Source organism: Sarcophilus harrisii, chromosome 1, assembly GCF_902635505.1.
Source record: "Sarcophilus harrisii chromosome 1, mSarHar1.11, whole genome shotgun sequence".
Taxonomy (NCBI): Eukaryota; Metazoa; Chordata; class Mammalia; order Dasyuromorphia; family Dasyuridae; genus Sarcophilus; species Sarcophilus harrisii.
Genome location: NC_045426.1, coordinates 13,564,066 through 13,585,867, shown reverse-complemented (window position 1 = coordinate 13,585,867; position 21,802 = coordinate 13,564,066). Strand labels below are relative to the sequence as shown.

Genomic DNA, 21,802 nt, shown 5'->3' with positions numbered 1-21,802 from the left:
CCCCAGACAGTTGGCAAAGAGTTGCCAACTGCCTCAGTTGCCTTCTCTCTCTCTCTCTCTCTCTCTCTCTCTCTCTCTCTCTCTGTCTCTCTGTCTCTCTCTCTGTATATATATATATATATATATATATATATGTATATGTATGTATATATATATATATATATACACACACACACACACAGACACAGACACGGACACACACAAACTGCTTTGCATATAGAACTGAAGGAGCTTCCAAGGCTCTCAAACACGGTGAGGAGACAGGAGCCTGTGGTAGGGCAGAGGAGAAGGTTCCTAGAGATGTGGATAATCACTTTATGTCAGGAAATATGGATTTAGCCATTGTGTGGGTCTGACCCAAAGCCTTTTGCATAGGTGGGGAATAGGGGAAAGAATGCTGAATTGGGAATGTGGGGATCTGGGTTAAAATCCTGCCTCTGACCATACCTGGGTAACCTTGGATTTGACACTTAAAATTTCAGATCCAAGTTTTCTCTTCTGTTAAACAAGGGAGTTGGACTAGATGAGCTTAAAGATTCTGTTCAGCTCGACATTTATGGTTTAAATCCCAGACCTGTTATTTACTGCCCATGTGTCATTAGTGGCACCGTGGATAGAGTGACAGGTTGGGAGTCAGGAAAAAAAACGAGTTTAAATCCAGCCTGAGACACTAGCTATGTGACTGGGCAAGTCACTCCTCCTTAGTCTCCTCATCCCCCACATGGGGATAATAATAGCTCTTACCTCCCAAGATTGTTTTGAGGACCAAGTGGAATAATTACTGTAAAATGTTTAGCACAGGGCCTTAAAGGTAGCAGGTACTAAATAAATGTTAGATTGACCTCTGTGGGTTCCTCATCTACAAAATAAGAAGGCTGGACTAGCTGATCTTTTAGGAGCTTTTCCATTCTAACTTTGTGATCTGATGATTCTAGTTGATGCCTGACATATATGTTTGATGGGGAGGAGGAGTCAGTTTTTTATATTTCTATATTTCTGCTTTCTATAAGACTCTCCATAATCATGGCTCTGGCACATCATTCATCCTGGCTTATATTTGAACAAAAATCCCTCCTATATTATCCCTAACAAGCAGTGCTACCGCCTTCCTTTGAAGACCATTAATGGTGAAAAGCCCATGACATTTCAGGCAATGCTTCCCATATGGGGGAAATTTTCCTTAGAACCTGAATTTGTATAAATCAGAATAATCAATTTCCCATAACAATCTTGTAGGTATTTGAAGACAGTTATCCCATCTTTCCCAAGGTTCATTTCCTCCAGACTAAATATCCTTGGTTCCTTCAATGGCTTTGCCTAAAACATGGTAGCCAGATGAAGGACCTCGTTTCAGATATATAGGGTGAGCAAGGAACGCACCTTGAAGCCAATGGCTCTCATGTTGAAAATATAATGGTCAAACAAAGGAATGGGGAACTCCCATTAAGGAAATACTCTTTGCTAATACAGAGCAACACCCGTCCTGTGACTTAAGAGTCTTGTAGGGTTGCCTGCATCACTAAGAGCTTAAATGATCTGCCAAAGGTCAAACAGCCAATATTTGTCAGAGATGAGATTTGAATTGCAAGCCCATTTCTCTAGCCATCCTTCACCAGGATGGTTCTTTTTATGGATACCATGCTTCTCTCAGATTAGTTTGTCCTTTGTTTGTCAGGCTATACTGCCTATTCCTACTGAGTTTTGTAAGTCTGTATGTCTCTAGTGTCTCATCAGATGGCTGCCATCTTACTTGTACCAACCTGCCCTTTATACGTAGCTGTCACTTGACAGTGGAAGAAACATAAACGTTATATATTCTCTGTAGTCCCTGGAAAGTTTCTCCTAGAGAGGAAGTGAAACAGTTTCCTTTCCATCCCTCCATGCTAGAAGGGATAACCCTCCTTTCTCTGTCGTTCTTAATAGTAGCTCTTGTGGATAACAGTCTGTTTGCCATAACCAGGGATTAGTTGTGATGGTGGAGGAGTGTCTTTGGTGAGGTTTTATTTATTGAAAGGGTTTCCACCTTTTATTTTTCTCTCCGTTTCCTCAGTTTTTTGTGAGCTTCCTCTTGCTTGCTCAGCTGGCTTTTATTCCTAATTAGTAGAGGTAGGATTCCAGTGCTCCAATGCCAATAGATTGCTGGTAGCTATTGTCTGTAAGCAGCTCTTAAACAGAAATCAAGCTGACAGCCCTCTCTCACCTCTGAGATTGCCCACTTTAATCTCTTTCCCAGGGTCCTTCTGTTCCTGACATATTACTTGAGCAAGATTCAGATGTGATGTTGTCTGTGAAAGTAGATCACGTAAATGGATGATTGACCCAAAGCACAGCCTCAAGATGTCAGGAAGCTAGTGCAGGAAGCGCCGTCAGTAGGCTGTTTTCATGAGGGGTTGCTATTGGCCAGACCCTCGGCATGGCAGCCACCCCAGGACATCAACACCGTTATTGGCTCCCTAGGGATGTTGAGTGATGTGAATTGTGCCCATAGGGCCCTCTGTGTCCATAGCAGCTGATGTTCTGCTGGAGACTTGGTCGCCATGTCTTGCATTTACCATCTTGGATAAATCCTTGTGTCCCCACTGCTGAGCTGCCATCCTGTAAATCTTATTCCATTGATTTGTGGGGTCCCATCTCTTAGTGGAAAAGGGATAGAGGAATCTGGAACACAAGGGGGATGGCCCAGCCAGCTCTGCTAGGAGGGTCCTGAGTTCCCTGCTGGTGGACTGAGGTATAGCCGGTGGGGAGGAGCTGTTCAGTCTTCTGGTTGAGATAGTGCCAGGATGGTGTCTGAAGATATCCATGTTGTACAGTGGAAACTGTATGGACTTTAGAGTCCATATCACTCCTATGCAACCATGTCAACCTCTCTGAACCTCAGACTTCTCATTAAAATGGAGAGAAAGACCTTTGCCTGCTGTATCTTACAGAGTTGTGGAGATGTCATCATTGTAGGGAATGATCAGTGTAGAAACTCCTTTTGATGGTCAAGAAAGAGGCTGGTTTTGGGGTCAAAGGATATAAGCTCAAAACCTAGTACCACAAATTTTAACATGGGGGATCTTGGATAAGTCATTTCTCTCTAAACCTATATTCTCCTCTGTAAGATGAGGCATGAAAGGGTCATGGAGTTAGGAGAGACTTTAGAGGCCAGCCTCATCATTGTGTGCACAAGGAAACAACCATGGAGGTTGAATGAAGGGGTTGGGCCAGCCGGCCCTGACAAATCCCTTCTAGCTCCAGATCTAACAGCTACCACACAGAGAGCCACCCTCCTGCAGCTTCTTTGTCTTAGAGAGATGCCCAACTTGCCCAATGTCCCACAACCTGAATGTCAGCAGCGGGACTTGAGTCTCCTGAATCCAAGACTAGACAGACCTCTGTCCACCTGTGGAAACCTTAAAATGCTATAAAATCCCATGAGTTCTCGGTACCATGCCCCGGTTCCCGGAATGAGGCAGTGGCTTGATGGCATCTAGGAAGGGCAACAGAGCAAAGTTTTGCAGAATCACAAATTTAGAATATATAGGGCTTCAGTCATCTGGTCCAAGCCTCTCATTGTAAAGAAGAATTAACATACAGAGCTGGGCTTCAAAACAGGTCCTCTGGCTTCAGACCTAATGTTCTTCCCCTGTACTTTGCCTGATCTCTTACTGATTATATTTAATTAATTAATTAACCAATTAATTAAATTTTTAAAAATTAATTAATTAAATATTCATTAATCCTTTGCTTATTTTGCTGTAGCTGTAGACTTGAGAAATTGATGCAGCAGATCCCTCAGGATTCCTGTAGCGAGGAACGGATACATGCCCTGGGAAACAACAGCTTTTGTACTGGGCCCAGTGAGCAGGAATTGGACATGTTTTCTGTTCTGAACCTTGCAACCCAGGGCAAGCATCGGGGAACAGAAGCAAAGGACTCAAGCTGGAGAAGTCATTTTCTGGGGGGGATCTGTAGGAGGAGATACCACTACATGGCTGGGAGGATGGGATGAAAGTTCTCTTTCTCATCTCTTCTGCTCTGCTTATTCTTTAAATATCTTTTGCCTTGGGCTAACAAACCTCTGGCTGGTTTGGTAAAACAACATTTGTGAGGGTTTAAATGAAAGCTGATTTAAAACATGCCTTTAACCTAAAGTTTTCTATGCTTAGAATATATAATGATTAGATTACTTAGATTGAATAGAAGACTTGTCCATTTCTTTCTATCATTCTTTTTTTGTTTGGGTTTTTTGTTGTTGTTGTTGTTGAGGCAATTGTTAAATGACTTGCCCAGGGTGACACAGCTAAGAAGTATTAAGTGTCTGAGGCCAGATTTGAATTCAGGTTCTCCTGGTCTTTCTGACTCCAGGTGGGGTGCTCTATCCACTGCACCACCTAGTTGCCCCTCTTTCTGTCATTCTTAAAGACAAATGGAATGGCAGAATGCTCGGTGACCTTCGGTTTTTGCAAACTCTTGCTGCCGTTTGGCTTTTGGATGCCATATTTCTATGACTTCTCCTTGGCCATTGCCTCTATCACATTACTCTCCCATTGACAATAGACAAGAAAAGGACTTACCACCTGCAGAAGAGCAAGGTAACCTATTCCCACATTATTAAAGTTGACTTTCACAGTGTCCCAGAAGAGACCTGAAGCACTCTGGTTATTACATTGGGTCTTGTCATTGGCGATGGACACATTCACAGGGGAGAAGTCTCCCACGGTGAGGTTAACGCATCTGCCAAATTTTCCTGAAAACAGGTTCACTCCCATGATGCTGAAGATGAGCCAGAAGATGAGGCAGACCAGAAGGACATTCATGATGGAGGGGATTGCACCAACCAGGGCATCTACGACCACCTGGAAAGAGAGAAAGACACAGAGAGAGACAGAGACAGAGAGGGAGAGAAGTAGAGACAGAGAGACAGGGAGAGACAGATACAAAGATAAGAGAAAGCCAGAGACAAAGAGACAAAGAGATAGACACAGAGAGAAGAAAGACAGAGACAGAGACAGAGAAGAGGGGGAGAGGGAAAAAGGGAGAGGAAGAGAGATAACAATGACTATATTTACTTATAAAATGGACAAGTTACAGAAAAAATGTACTGATTGGACAATAGAATAATTTCTGTCTTTGGTAAAATATCAAAATTAGACACTCATTAAGGCTGCAGAATTGGGTTTCCTCAGGGTTTTTAGAAAAAACGTCTGACTTTCACTAGTTAGGGATGGATTCAAAATACTTCTCCTAGGACAAAGAACACCAGAGTCCAGCAGTGTGGTGGAATGGATAGAGCACCCCCTGGAGTCAGAAAGACCAGGGTTCAAATCCTGTCTCAACCTGCTTGTCAGCAATATAATTCTGGACAAATCTGTTAACCTTCCTGAGCCTCAGTTTTCTTAATTATAAAAAAGGGGCTAACAAGATTGCTTTGCCAATCTCACAGGGTTGTTGGGAGGCTCAAATAAGGCTCAAATATATGTATAAAGCACTTTACAAAGCTTCAAGGATTATGTGAGCATCAGTAACTAAGAGATAAAGACAATTTCATAAGCATAGTGAACACACACACACACACACACACACACACACACACACGCTCCGGATCCTTGCTTTGATATAATGAATCACAACCTGGAAACTGGTGCTGTGTCTCTCCAAAGCAGACCCAGATGCACCTGCCACTGGTGACTGTAGCTGCTTTTTTCCCCCAAGTGTTTTTAGGTATGAAAAGTGCTTTCCTTACATTCTCTCACTTGAGCCTCCCAGGAGGTGGCTACTCTACATATGGTTATGAATGAGGAAATTGAAACACAGAGAGATTAAGTGACTTGTGCAGAGTGACAAACGTAGCAAGATTTCAGATTCCTGATTTGAACTCAACTTCATTCTGTCTTCCAATCCATGGAGTTCTATCCATGCTAATGTGATTCTTCTTGAGCTGTTGTTGTTTGTCCCTCGTTCTGGTAGAAGACCATGATAGCAGGGAGCTGATGCTATGACATGCAAGGGAATTGGATTTGAATGAGGGAGGGCTGGGCAAGCTCACCAGCCTCAGTTTCCCCTCCAGAGCCATCTAGGTTTAGTGGCCAGATCTAGATTGAGACCATGTAGTCGTCTCTACCCCAAACATCAATACTATGAGAGTCTTTCCTTTTCTTCCTCTTACCTCTTACCCAGGCATTTATACTTGGATTTGAGCTCTTAGCTACTTTTACCAGTTACCAGTTACTAAGGTAACCCTGGTTCTCAAAGTTCTTCTATGGAGCAGGACCTTTCCCTTTTTCAAACATCAATGATTTCTTTGTGGCTACTCAGTCAGCAGGATTTTCCTTTTAGGATAGAGTTTCTACCAAGGATCTCTAGAGAACTTTTTAGATGTACATTACTTTAGGGCCACTTTTGCACTGGGGAAATGGGGAAATTCAGTGATACCAGTCTTCTTCCAGAATCAAGAACCTTTTTAATATGACATGGCAACAGAGAAAATTCATGGCTAGGAGAGCCACAATGAGTTGAGCTCCTCTCCAGCACTCAGTCTCACATAGATGCTTGCCTGTCCGCCCATACGTGTGGGGTAGAACCCCAGTCTAGCGCCTACAATTATAATTTTTATTATTCTTGTGACACATTGCTTTTATTACTGATCATTGTTGCAGGAATTCTGGAGGCAGGGCAGACACACACATGCACATTAAGGCAGATTATGGCAAGAAACCAGCCACTTTGGAAGTTTGGTAGATAGGACCTACCCAGGTAATAATCAGAACTGACATTTGTAGAGTGCTTTGAGATTTGCAAAATGTTTTATGCATTATCTCATTTACGTAGGACTACCTGATTCGAGACTGGAAATGCAGTCAAATTAATTTTAAAAGCCCTTTTATTTGATAAAAGTTACAACTGTGACTTCAGAAATAATTGAATCAATTAGGATTGCCCTTTTCCTCATTATTAAAATGAGGAAAGAGTATAATGTTCTCAAAAGAACCACTATCCCAGAAATGAGTTTGAATTTTGGCTCTGCTCCCAAATGCCTGTTTAACATTTGCATGAACAACAATGATGTGGTGGGAAAGAGGGAAGGAACATTGGGAGCTGCAGCAAGCAGCTGGTTTGGATGCATTGTCAGTTACCTATGCATACAGAAAGTGCTTATCCAATATTTGTGGGATTGGATTGGATCAAATGTAGGAAAGAAGGAGAAAGTAAGACTGAATAGGGAAGGTGGGACTATATAGTATACGGTCTTCAGTGCTGGGATGAAGAAACTAGAATTGTCCTATAAACAACAGGGAGCCATGGAAGATTTTGGAGCAGAGAAGTAACATAATTGGAACCACACATTTGTTAGGTTCCTCTGCTGGTGCTGTACATTGGATTGGAGAGAGGACAAGAGGTTTTTGAGATAGAGAGCTCAGATTTGTCTGGTGAGGCAGTTCTTGGATATGAACCTTAAGGAAAATAAATACAAACAAATGAATGAAAGAATGAATAGATAGATAGATAGATAAATGTGAATCATTGGCATGAAATTGACTATGATGTAGGTCCAGCTTGGAATTCCTTCCAAGGGGCTCTTTCTATAGGGATTAGGAGGACCTGACCCAGCCTTATTCTAAGTGTATTTACTTACCCAAAAAATGTAGCCACTATCAGAAACAATAGCTAGAATTTATAGCATCTTAAGATTTATAGAATGTTCATATACATTATTTCATTTGATTCTCATAACAAGCCTAAGAGTTGGGTGCTACAAATCAGCCTTTCTCCATTTTGCAAATCAACAAATTGAAAGTTGGAGAGGTCGAATGTTTTGCCCAGGATCACATAGACAGTGAGTCTCTGAGGCTAGATATGAATTCATCTTCCCGACTCTAGATCAAACTACATCATGCAGCCTCTCATTTATGGAACTCATCTTTTACAGGTAGATTGTGGGAGCTACTTAAATGACATAAACAGACCTGGGGCTAAAAGGTCCATGAAACATGCAAATGTCCAAACCTGGATGAAAAAAAACCCTTAAGGAGTGAGAGGACACTCAGCTGTGGTGGGGACTTTTATTCACATGTTCATTTACATTCAAAAGGGCCTTTCCCACTTGATGGATACAGCTGGATAGGAATTGAGAAATCTTTCTGAATATCTCAGTTGGATTGATGCAGAGAAACCACCTTAGCCAGACTACGATAAGCACCAATTTTTTTGTGTGTATCAGGCTTGATAAGGGTCAATCAGTAGAAAGAGATCTGCATTTAAGTCTGAAGATCTAGGGTCAGATCCTAACTTTGCTCTCTGTGTGATCTTCAGTCAGTCACTTCATTTCTATGGGGATCCATTTCCTCATCTCTAAAGCGAAAGGAGTTGGACTTGATGGTCTCTAAGGTCTTTTCCAGCTCTTAATCTATAAACCCAGGGGAAAGGAAATGGCGGGTTTCAAATGCTTTAGAAGGGAGATCATTTTACCATGTTTCCCATTTCAGCCTTACCCTCATGCCTTCAAAGCGTGACAGTGCTCTCAGGGGCCTCAGCGCCCGGAGGGTCCGCAGGGATTTAATGGGACCAATGTCAGAGTAGCCAAGAGTAGTTGCTATGAGGCTTATCATTGAAACCTGGAAGAAAGCAGAAAAGTTAGAGAACGTCATTCTTTGAATTAGTTTTCTTTACAAAGAGGAAAAAACCCAACCCACAGAATTGGGAGAGTGAATGCAGTGGAGGCCATCAGGGTTCTGCTGGTAAAGGTTTCACTGATTCTTTGGGGGGAAGGAGGGAATGTATCCATGACACTTTTAATCCATTGTTAATTTTCCATCATTTTCTCATGCCCAGTTAACAAAAAAAGCCAACAACAAATTAACTTAACTTGTAGCATTTGTTGATTTTTGAGGTTAAATGCTCACATTGAAAATTCAACAATTAACTCCATGAGCTGGGATAATCTGACTCCAACCTAGGCTTGGACCACAGTGGAAATCTCAAGAGATCTCCACACACTAAAACATTGGCTGAGTCACATCAAATAGGGACAAATGTAAAATTGTACACTTGGGTTAAGAAATTGAACTTGCCAAATGTGGAATGAATGAAGCACAGAGAGAAACATTTCATGGGAAAAAGGTCTTTGCGTTTTGATGGGAAAAAAGAACTTGGACAGCCCTCCATGAACTCAAGAAAAGAGAAATGTTCTGAATCCAAAGTTAATAGCAAAGCTCTGGGATGGTCAGCTGTAAATGATTATTAATTTCAGCAGTGCAATGATCCATGACTACTCTGAGGTACTTATGATGAAGAATCCTATCCATGTCCAGAGAAAAATCTGATTGTATCTGAATACAAATTGAATCATTCTTTCTCTCTGTTTCTGTCTCTGTTTGTCTGTCTTTCTGTCTCTTTGTCTCTCTCTTTCTCTCTCTTTCTGTGTCTCTGTCTTTCTGTCTCTCTGTCTCTCTCTCCCTCTCTCTTCTCTACTCTCCCCTTTCTCCTCTCTCTTTTTTTGGTCTCTTTCTCATAAACATCATTTTCTTGATGGTTTCTTTTATTAGGGTGGGAGATCTACATTTTCTCTCACAATATGATTTTTACCAAAATATTTTGCATAATTTCACATGTGGTTTCTTAATAGTGGCTGGGGATGGGGATAAGGTAGAAAATCTAGAACTCAAAAGTTTAAAAAAAATGTAAAAAAATTGTTTTAAATGTAACCAGGGAAAATATTAAATAAATAAATAAATAAATAAATAAATAAGACAACTTGTCTTATAGAAGATGGATCCCAGAAAATCTAGAGCAGAACTACTGGATGGAAGATGCAGAGTAGATTTAGTCCTGAGTAACAATGAAACCTCTCTAGAAGGTGTATATAAGAAAAACTTCCTTTTCTCCTTCACTGGGGGTTTTCAGGTAGATTCTGTGTGGACACTTGCCAGGGATATTTCAGGTCTCAGTTGGACTGGAGGTCCACTGAAGTCTCTAGCAATACTGAAAACCAGTGAATTTGCAATTCTTGTGACTTGAAGCACTAGCCTGGACACTTGGGAAATGTTTTGGAAATTCTTTTTTGATTCTGGATTTGAAATTAGAGAATCTTTGTATGAATCGTGTGTCTCACACACTCATTGTATGACAACTCTCTTTTCTCTGAACTAGTTCCCTCATCTGTAAAAGTAGTTTGAGAAGGAAATGGCCAATTGCTCCAGTGTCTAAGCCAAAAAAAACCCTAAAATGTGATCACAAATGTATCTGATCACAAAATCAGATACAACTCAACAACAAAGGTGAGAGGTCTGGACTTTTGTGGGTCTAAGGCCTTTCTAGTTGTCAATCCTGGAATCTCATGAGTCAAGACGACTGTGGGCTTCGGTGCAAAACAACCTGCTTGAGTTGCTTGGTTCTCTCCCAAAGTTTGCTTATTTATAGTCGATTAGGGTTCCGGTCCCTGGCCCTGGAGTTTCTCAGCTTCCATTCCAGAGTTCTCCCTGAGAACTGAATACCAGTTTCTCATCTGGCCTTTTCCAAATGGAAAACGCCACTGAATAGCAGTGCAGAACACCTCTTGTGATACCTTTATGTTTCCCACAGACAGTTCCAGGCCTATGCAAAGGCAACGGAGAGCAGGCAGGGCTCTCAGTTTCTCTTTGAACAAGGAAATAAGGGCCTGTGAGTAGTAGACAGCAGCTCAGATGCTCCAGAGAGTTGCTGTTCTTTCCTGTTTCATCCAGCAGCCAACTCCAATCTCCCGAGATGTTGTGAGGTTCAGTCCACAGCTGTCTCGGGAAAGGGCCCCCTGAAATTTTGACTTTGTCTTGGCAGCCTTTCTGTGCCACCCAACAGAGGAGAGGGTCTATGAGGGCAGTACTCACATCCACGATGAGGAAGTCCAGCCAGCACCAGGCATTGGTGAAGTAAGTCTTGAAGCCATAGGCCACCCACTTCAGTAGCATCTCGAGGATAAAGATGTAAGTGAACACCATGTCAGCAAAATCGAGGATAGCTTTCAATGTGCGCCTGTTTTCCAGATAAACATCTTCGAAAGCCTGCAATGGAGAGGATGATGGTATGCCCACCTATGGTATCCCTTTTAGAAAAATTGTCAAGAGATCCTAGCTCTCATCCTCTCTGATGGCCTTCTAGGATGACAATGATCCATTTATTCCTCTCTCCCCACCCTCCTGTCTCTCTGTCTATATATATATATATATATATATATACATATTCATACATGGTACATTTTATATATATATATATATATATATATATATATATATATATATATACCCACACATATTTCAATTCAGTTGCCAAACACCCATTCTATCAGACCTGGTTGGGATAAATGGTCCCCATTCAAACAATCATGGGGAGTCCTGAAAACCATAACAAAAGGAACCTTTCCCAGGATCCAGATGTTCTTAAAGTTGAGATTGTGATCTTGTTTTGTTTTTGTTTTTTTAAATTTGTGGATAACTTTATTTGAATACAATCAGTTCCCTTTGTAATCCTATCTAATTTAAATGATGTATTTGAAAACATCTTTGTGAGAAGGGGCTTTGCCAGACTACCATTGGGAGCCACAAAAAGTTGGCAGAAAAGACCAACATCCTTGACAGGCTCATAGATTGAGAGGGACCTCCAAAGTCAAAGAGGAAACTGAGGGAGATGAAGTGGCTTGTTATGGTCATACAGGTTATCAGCAGTAGTGGTAGTATTTGACTCCCAATACAGCGCTCTTTCCATTACACCAGGCTGCCTTTCATTGGTTGTTTCAGACTTTGGAAATGAGCCCGAAGGAGCTTATTAAGAACTGTAGCCTGCTTTGTTTAAAGCAAAGGTACTCCCATATTTTGATACTTGAATAAATTGTGTTTTTCATCATTGTGGATAATCTTTCCATCAATGCAAATCTCAACCCATCTGTGCTTTCCCATCCTATGCTGCTTCTGTCTCTATTTCCTGTAACTCTTCTTAGCAGGGCTTCACCCCATGTCCTGGGGCCTCCTTTTACTTATCTGGACAATGAGGAGATGGACATTGATGGACTATATACTGGTCACTCCTCACTCTTGCCATGGAACTGGCCTAATTTTCCCCCCATTATATATTTTCTTACTAGAATGGGCACTGGACTTATTGCAAATATAAGAGGAGCATTGGGCAGTGAGGAATGGTTCTGGTTTAGAAAATCAACTTTAATTAAAAAACCACAACAGGGGGACAGGTGCTGTGTCCCAGAGGATGGACAGGCTTCAGCATCAGGAGGAGAAGGAAGAAGGAGGGGTAGTAGAAATAGTGAAAAAGGTGTTGGAGTTGGGGGAAGAGATTCTAATCTGGTTGCAACATTTATTACTAGCTGTGGGGCTCTGAGCAAGTCTGAACCTCTGAGGTCTAAGTAACTCTGGAGGACCATAGATTCTGTATATTTCAGAGGGATTGCCCATGTGATTTAGCACCTGCTCCTCATATCTCATTGATACACTCACAGGTCCAGAACAAAACAAGCCAAAAAAAAGATCGACTATTTTCACTTAGCTTGTTTCGTGAATTTATACTCCTGCTTTCAATAGGCAGCAAGATTTTTTAAACTTTTTCCACTTGTGACCTCTTTTCACCCAGGAAATTTGTATGCAACCCCATGTATATAGGTATATAAAATAGATGTGCAAATCAAACATATACTGATAATAAATCATAATTTCATGACCCCCACATTAAGTTATGAGATCCCATATGAGGTCATGACTCCCAGTTTAGAAAACTTTAAGTTTAAAAGTTTAAGTTAAGATGTTTAAATATAGAGGATAAAGCTGGAGTCAGCAAAATCTGAATTCAGTTCTTGTCTCAGATACTTAACGATCGTGTGACCTTGGGCAAGTTAACTTTGCCTCAGTTTTTTCAACTGTTAAATGATAATAATAGTAGCTAAATCACGAGGATCAAAAAGGATAAAAAAAGATAAAATTTATAAAGTGCTCAATACAATATGAGGCCCATAGTAGGTGCTTAATTAATGCTTACTCCCTCCCCTTCCCATTTTCTGGGTTAGAATGTAAGTTCTAGGGGGGCTGGGATTATTTTGTTTCTTTGTCCTCTCAGTACTTAGGGAAATGCCTGGTACAGTAGCTTTGTTCAAAAAACGTTTGGTAATGAACTCAATCTGACTTCAAGAAGAAGCGTTCTACTTATTATGCCACATTGCCTCCCTTGCTCCCAATTCAAAGCTCCAATTACCAAGGCTCCACTGCTCAGCAGAATCATGAAAATGATAAAACTCTCAAACCAGTTGTGTTCTACAATATGGTAGCAGGTTTTTCTCAGGTTCCAGAAGAAAGATCCAGGAAGCCTTTCTGTGTCCACTGTACAGCATGGACAGCGCCGAATGCAGTCTGGAAGAAGAGAGGGTGTGAAGTAGGATGTACAATATGGCAGCCGGACAATCTCCCCATCTTCAATTCCCCAATCATTATCCATAACCTAGCTTCCTTTTTTTTATACTTCTAGCTTTTTATTTTTCCAAATACATGCAAAGTTAGTTTTTAACATTCACTCTTGCAAAACCTTGTGTTCTAAATTTTTCTCCCTCTCCCCTCCCCTAGACAGCAATAATCCAAATATAAGTTAAACATGTGCAATTCTTCTAAGCATATTTCCACATGTATCATGCTGCATAAGAAAAATCAGATCAAAAGGGAAAAAATAGGAAAGAAAAACAACAACAAAAAGGTGAAAATACAATGTTGTGATCCCCATTCAGTCCCCATAGTCCTCTCTTTGGACTCCATCTCTCATCACAAATCTATTGGAATTGTTGTGAATCACCTCATTGTTGAAAAGAACCAAATTCATCAAACTTGATCATCACATTATCTTCTTGTTGCTGTAGACAATGTTCTCTTGGTTCTACTTATTTTACTTAGCATTAATTCATATAAATCTCTCCAGGCATTTCTGAAATCATCCTGCTGATCATTTCTTATCTATATCCATATCCATTCCCCTGATAGACATCTACTAGATTTCCAGTTCCTTGCCACTACAAAATGGGCTGCTACAAACATTTTTACACTTGTAGGTCCTTTCTCTTTTTCAATGATCTCTTTGGGATATAGATGCAGTAGATCAAAGAGTATGCACAGTTTGATAGCCCTTTGAGCATAGTTCCAAATTCCTCTGGTTGGATCAGTTCACAACTCCACCAACAATGTACTAGTGTCCAGTTTTCTCACACTCTCTCCAACGTTTATTATTATCTTTTCCTGCCATCCTATCCAATTTTAGAGGTGTTAAGTGGTACCCTAGAGTTATCTCAAATTGCATTTCTCTAATCAATAGTAATTCAGAACATTTTCATTTGACTAGAAATGACTTTAATTTTTTCATGTAAAAATTGTCCATTCATATTCTTTGACCATTTATCAATTGGAGAATGGCTTATATTCTTATACATTTGAATAAATTGTCTATATATTTTAGAAATGAAGTGTTTATCAAATACCTTGGATATAAATTTTCCCTCCATTTTCTGCTTCCTTTCTAATTTTTGCTGCATTGCTTTTGTTTGTACAAATCCTTTTTAATTTAAAATGACCAAAACTATCTATTTTGCATTTCATACTGTTCTCTAGTTCTTCTTTGGCCATAAATTGCTTCCATCTCCACAGTTTGGAGAGATATCCCATTGTTCTCCTAATTTGTTTATAGTGATCCCCTGGTTCCTATGCTTTCGGCAAGGACGTCCAGAAGAGATGGCTCTGGGGGTCATCTGGTCCAACCTCTTTATTCTACAAATGAAAAAATTGAAGCCAAGGAAAATGATGTCTAGAGGAATTGTAGAAAGGAGCATTTAAAAAAGGGTTAGGGACTATCTAGAGAAGGGAACAGGGATTATAAAGGGTCAGTGTGGTTTCTTTTTTTTTTTTTTTTTTTTTTTTTTTTATTTTAGTTCATCTTCTTAATGTATTTTTTTTTTATTTAATAGCCTTTAATTTACAGGATATATACATGGGTAACTTTACAGCATTAACAATTGCCAAACCTCTTGTTCCAATTTTTCACCTCTTACCCCCCCCCACCCCCTCCCCTAAATGGCAGGATGGGTCAGTGTGGTTTCATCAAGAATAAGTCAAAGTAATAACTAGTTCAAAAATTTTTTAAAAATTAAATTTAAAAAAAGATCAGGCCATGCTTCACTAATCTTTTATTTTTTGAACAGAATAATAAACCAGATCAGGAAAATATATTTTTATCTAGATTTTAGAAAAGTATTTGATGAAATCTTTTGGGTTATTCTTGTAAAAAAATATGGAGAGACATGGGCTAAAAAGAGTAAATAATTATATGGTTTCATAATAAGTTGAGCTTTTTTAGTTTCATTCATGTAACTATTTAGAGATATGATATTTCCCTTAAGAACTGCTTTGGCTACATCCCATAGATTTTGGTACACTGACTCATTATTGTCATTCTCTTGGATGAAATTATTGATTGTTTCTATAATTTGTTGTTTGAATCATTCATTTTGGATTTAGATTTAGAATTAGATTATTTAATTTCCAATTGGCCCTGAAATGAATATAATTCTATTACATCACAGTCTGAAAAGGAAACATATATTTCTGCCTTTTTGCATTTGATTGTGCCCTAATATATGGTTAATTTTTGTGTAGGTTACATGTACTGTTGAGAAAAAGATATATTCCTTTTTGTCCCAGTGACTTGAATAGAGAGTCAATATACTTATCAAATTTGCAAATGAAGGGAAGTTGGGAGTGTTGGCCAATACACTGGATCCAAAAAAGCTATCGGCAGCCTACGGCACTAGGTGACTTGAACAAAATGAAATTGAAAGAAATGAATTTAAGGTCTTGGATTTAAGTCTGAGAAATTGACTTCATAAGTACAAGAAAGTGAAGGGGCATAGTTTATCTGAAAAAGTTCTAGGGGTCTTAGTTTATTGCAAAGGTTAATATGAGTCAAGGATGTGACATGGCAACCAAAATCTTATTTTAGTTTTTGGTTTCCATTAAGAGAGGTATTTTCAGTCATTTTTTTTCCAGTCATGTCTGACTCTTTGTGACCTCTTTGGGTTTTTTTTGGCAAAGTTACTGAAATAGTTTGCTATTTTCTTTTCCAGTTCATTTTACAGATGAGGAAACTGAGGTAAACAGGTTTAAATGACTTGTCCAGGGTTATATAGCTAGTAAGTGTCTAAGCCAGATTTGAATTCAAGAAGATGTGTTTCTGACTGCACTATCCACTCTTCCATCTAGTTGCCCCTAAGCTATGTCCTAAGAGAGAGAGAACTTCCAGAAAAGAAGATAGTTCTTTGGTATTTTGTTCTAGTTGGACCATACTGGGAGTACAGGGTTCAGTTCCAGCCACTACATTTTCAGGATAATGACAAGCTTGAGAGTATCCAGTTAGTCTTGAACCAGTAGAAGGAAGTAAGAATGTTCAACTTAGAGAAAGCTTAGAGAAAAGAAAATTCAGTGGGGATATGAGAGCTGTCTTCAAGTATCTGAAGGGTAGTCATGAGGAAGAAGAAATAAGATGCTCTACTTGACCCTAAAGAGCCGAATTAAGAGTAATGGGGAAAAGCTGGAAAAAGGTCATTTGAGCTAGAAGTTAGGAAAACAAAATAACTCCCAAAGAACTAGAGCTGTCCAAAAGTAGAGTATGCTGCCTTAAAGGCTTTGGAACCAAAATATAACTTTGGGAGTTACATAACACTAAGTTGTGGATGTCATGGAGAACTTTTTTAGAGGTACAGATTTCATTAAATGATTTCTGAGGTCTTTTCCAAGTCTAAAAATCTGTGTTTCACAGAATGAATTTCTCTGTTTCTCTGATAATGTCTCTGTTCTCTCTCCTTTTCTCCATCCAACCCACACTCCATCTCTGTTTTTTTTTTTCCCTTGTGAGAAACTGAGAAGTCTTCACTCCTGACTCAGCATGTTCTTCTGGGGTTAGGACAGGTACGGATTTATAACTCAATACCTATCTTTTCAGATGAATAATTGTATGCCTTATATTTTTAGTATTATTATGTAATCTGCTTTTATTAAATGGGAATCATTATTGAGATAATTCATTGTTGATGAGTTCATGGTCCCTGTGCTTGATATTTCAACTGCAATTGAATCAATATATTCATTATGAAGCTGTGAATTTCTTCATAGGCTATAATCTTATAGTTCCTGTTAAATAGAGCTTCCATGTCATTATTTTGTGGGTTAAACTTACTAAGATGAAAGCCAAAGGAGCCTAAGATTTGGGATAGCCTGATTTGGAGATATAGCAGACTCAAGAACTGGAGAAAGTTGGGGATTCTCTTCCAACTTTGTACCCCATTCATGCTAACACTACATTCATGACCCAGATGAAATTGGAAGCTTTCTGTGTCTGTGGCATTCAAGCTAGAAGTCAGGAAAATAAAATAACTCTCAAAGAAAAGTCTTCCTCCAGGACTAACCGGGGACTGAAATGAACCCAATTACTGACCCTCTGTGAAGCAATCTGCAGGTTCCTCCAAGCTCTCACTGAGATCTGTGATTTTCTTTAGAATTATCTCTGGATCAGGGATGTCCACAGTGCTGCCTTCAGAGCAACTCGAGACATCACCTTTCTGCAAGACAGAGATACAGACCAGTGAATCCCTTGTGGTCAAAGAGCCCAAGATGATGAAAGCACCTAAGGCATCCGCTAGCACAACTCATTGTAATCCAGAGGGGGGAAATCATGTGTTCAAGTTCACACAGGTTGCAAGTGGTAGAACCTAGACCTATCATCACAAAGATTGCATTGATTTTGATACTCACATCTCTTCAGGACTCTTCTGTCCCTGTCCCTCTGGAGGCAGGAGAACTGAGCAAATAACATCTCCTGAAACCCCCATTAAAAGAGGACTCAGAAAACTCAGACAATTCATTTGCTACCAGTTGCACTGATTGGATTGACTCCACCACCATCATGCCCCTTTCCCAGAATACCTTCTCTTCCTTCCTTTTTCAGCTTTCTTTTGTGTCTTTTCTCTTTTCTCCCCTGCCTCCCAACCCCTTCTGCTTCTAGTTAGATTGAAAGCTCCTTGAGGGCAGGGACTTTCTCTTTTTTCTGTCTGATTACTTAGCATTTAGCACCTTTGTTAGCACATAGTAGGAGCTTTATAAAAACTTGTCGCTGATTTCCTCAGCTGAGGATCTATCTTTTATATGACGTGTTTCTGGATTTTCCCCAGCAGCTAGGACCTTTCATTCTAAGGTTACCTTGTATAGACTTTGCAGCTTGAATATACCCATTATTATATATGTAACTCATACCATTAATATGTCATACAATTAATATGTCTATATGTATCTGTAATATGTATATTTTTACCATTGATAAGCCTACCATTTTATCTTTAATATACTTATTGTATATGTATTTGTAACATTATTTTGTATTATTATTTGTAATTTGTATATTATTTGTAATATTATTGTATGCATCTTTAATATACCTTTATTCCACTGATAAGCCTATTATTGTGTCATTAATATCTTCATTACATATGGATAGCTTTATACCATTGATATGCCTATTATTGTATCTATAACATGCCTATTTATTCACACACACACACACACACACACCATATAAGATAAGAGCTACTTCACTTTTCTCATTCTCTTCCCAGGATTTAGCCCATATACTCTAGACAATTAATAAATGTTTACTTATCAATAGTGGGAAAAGAGGAAAACATCCAAATCTGACCTCTGTCCTTGGTTTCTCCTTGCTTGCTGTCTCAGAAGCCCAACTTTTCCAGCTCATCAGTCTCTCACATCATTCTTTCTTTCCCTCATCCCCAAGCTTAGCTCCTGAACATAAGCCAGCACTGAAACTCTGCTGAGGCTCAAATTTGTTTATTTTTCTCTAAGGCAGGCTGACATCTTTTGGTTCTGGGCATCTCTGACTCTAGGAAAGGGCTCATTTTGCCTGGTGCCCCTACTCAGCGAAGAAAAGCAGAGTATTAAAATAGCACTGGTCTATATTAATAGACCAAATTGGTTAGCCTCCTGCTCTAGTATTAAAATACCCAGCATTACCTCTGTGGGGCTGCCAACAGATTGGATATCCTTCCATTGCTTATCGAGGTATAAGGCCAGATCTTCAGAAGAAGTGTCAGATGTGAGGTGATGATTGCTCTCCTGTAGCCTTCGTCCTTCTTGCGGTGGGACTTCCTAATGGGAGAGATGCTCAAAGATTATTTACCTTCAGGGTCATCTCTGAGAGGTCAGTTATCCTTCCCTTGGTAGGGAGGGATATCTTATATGATAACAATTTAAACAAATGTGAAGTTAGAGGCCATTGCATGAGAGCTCCCTCAATAAAGTGTATCCTTCAAAGCTTCTCAGATGACCACTTACACTTTCCTTTTTGACTTCCTTCATGAAGAAGACATAGCTCATCTCTCTATCAGTGCCCAAGACTCTATTCCTACCCACATCAAAAATGGATTGTAAAGTCAATAGGTGGAGGAGGACAGAAGAATTTCTCTTTACCACCAATAGGACCTTATTTTATGTCTGATCCCTTTCCCCCCAAGCACTTGATTCAATTATTCTTGAAAAAGATGTCTCCATTTCTACACTAGCTGTGCTCGTCTCAGTACCTTAGAATCTGACACTCTCTGCCACATTCTGCATTATCTAAGACCTCTTAGTCACCAAATCCAATGGCTTTTTAGTTATTCTGGGAGAAAAAAAGATTAAAAAAGAGATAGGACCTTTGTTTGGGGTGGATGAAACCATGGTAACTGACACTAGAGAGAAGGCAGAGATATCTTCATTTGTTTCTTTTTTTTTCTCTTCAAAGGAAAATGACCTTTCCATTGTAAAATTGCAGAACAAAAAGACTGGTTGTTGTCCTTCATTCTTGAAGAGGACCAAAATGACATCACTGTGTTAGAGCTAAGTGACAGTGGGTCTGACTGTGGCTGATCAGACTAATATGATCTTGGAATGGGCTCCCACAGGTTGGGTACAAAAAATCCCTGTGATTAACTGGGGAGGATCCTCTAACTTTGCACAAATCACATTTCTTTTGAGCTACTTCAATTTTGCTCTGCTCATAGAGCCCAGGACCGTCTATGAGAAAGGCACACCATGCTGGGTGGTCCTGTGCCAGTGTCTTCCATGTCATTCAATCATATTCTAAAGTTCTTGAGAGTGTACTTGTATCTCTTTTTCTGTCCACTCATGAGCACTTGCCCTATGTGAATTCTCTTTAAAATAGTTTTGGGCAAGTATATATTTGGCATTCAAGCAATGAATGTTGCGCTCTCTGCAGTGGCCTGAATGCTTGGCAATTTAGTTTAAGAAAGGACCTCAGTGTCCTGTATCTCATCCTGCCAGGGGATCTTCAGAATCTTCCTAAGACAATCCAAATGGAAATGATTCTGTTTCCTGGCATGGTGCCGGTAGACAGTCCAGGTTTCAACGCCATACAACAATGAGATCAGCACCATGGCTCTGTAGACCTTCAGTTGGGTTGTCAGTCTGGTACTTCTCCTCTCCCACAGACATACAACAATGAGATCAGCACCATGGCTCTGTAGACCTTCAGTTGGGTTGTCAGTCGGGTTTTGATTTGTGGCCTTTTCAAAAGGAAGCACTAATCAGTGCAGTAGCTGACCTTGATGCCATGCTCGTTCATGTTGAAGTCATTTGATAACATGGCTGAAAACATCATGCTGAAAAGTATGGGAGCAAAGTCCATGGCCTTGTTTCACCCATTGGAGCCTAGGAAAACATCATAAATTATCCAGAACCTGGGCAAACCCGACATTATGAACTTGATGTACCATATTGATGAATTTTTCTGGAGAATCAAATTTTACACAATTTTCCATAAGCTCTCATAACTAATGGTGTCAAAGGCTTTGGTCAGATCTCGAAATGCTGTGTATAGACATCTCTGTTCTGCTCCTGGCATTTCTCCTGGAGTTGTCAGGGAGCAAACACCATATAAACTATTCCTCAGCCCCTTCTGAAGCCACAGAGGCTCTCAGTTAGATGACCATTTTCCAGGTGAAGCATCAGCATTCTGGCAGGAATCTTATCAGCAAAAGCTAAGAGAGAAACCTCATGTTGTTACAGGACAATTTATTCCTTTTACTTTTATAGAGATGGACAATGGCGGCATCCTTGAACTGCCAATATAACCTGGAAAATTTCAGTTAGCTTTTTGTAAGAGCAATGAACCCTCTCTTCTATCCTGTAAATCTCAGCTGGAATAGAATCAGCACCAGGTGCTCTGCCACACAGATGGAGACTAATAGCATTTAAAAGCTCTTCTTCAGTTAGAGAAGCATTGACTTCAACCTGAGATAAACGGTCAATGGCTTCAGTACTGATGTGATTTAAGATGATCTATTGAAAATGTCTTGGAAGTATTTGGTCCATCTCTTTGGGGTCATATCCTTATCACTAAACAATGTGGCTCCAATAGCACTGGGTATTGGAGATGCCATAAATGACCTTCAGGGCTTCATAAAAGCCCTTTGGATTGTTACTATTGGCTTAAGATTGGATTTCATCTGCTTTCTTACTGAACCAAGAATTCTGCATCTCCCTAAACTTTGTTCTTTACTTTTGATGGAATTAAATGCTGTCTTCTTAGAGATGGAGCAACCATCCTGCTGGTAATCCTGTGGTATACTTAGCCCCTTCATTTAGCAGCTTCTGAATTTCCCCATCATTTTTGTCAAACCAGCCTTGATGTTCTAATCCAGATGAAGCAAAAGTGTATATTATAATACAATATATAACATATATTATATATA

General features: G+C 39.8%; 1 protein-coding gene across 2 annotated transcripts in view; it reads right to left on the bottom strand.

Moving 5' to 3' along the window:
• Positions 1-21,802, bottom strand: part of SCN10A (sodium voltage-gated channel alpha subunit 10) — a 101,593-nt gene that overhangs the window by 11,439 nt on the left and 68,352 nt on the right. For both annotated transcript variants that reach the window (XM_031952469.1, XM_031952476.1), the window contains exons 18-23: positions 19,065-19,199; positions 17,479-17,602; positions 13,210-13,364; positions 10,845-11,018; positions 8,475-8,597; positions 4,560-4,841 (exon numbers count right to left, since the gene is read on the bottom strand). In XM_031952469.1, coding sequence (XP_031808329.1) covers positions 4,560-4,841; positions 8,475-8,597; positions 10,845-11,018; positions 13,210-13,364; positions 17,479-17,602; positions 19,065-19,199 — 993 coding nt within the window. The remainder of the gene's footprint in view (positions 1-4,559; positions 4,842-8,474; positions 8,598-10,844; positions 11,019-13,209; positions 13,365-17,478; positions 17,603-19,064; positions 19,200-21,802) is intronic.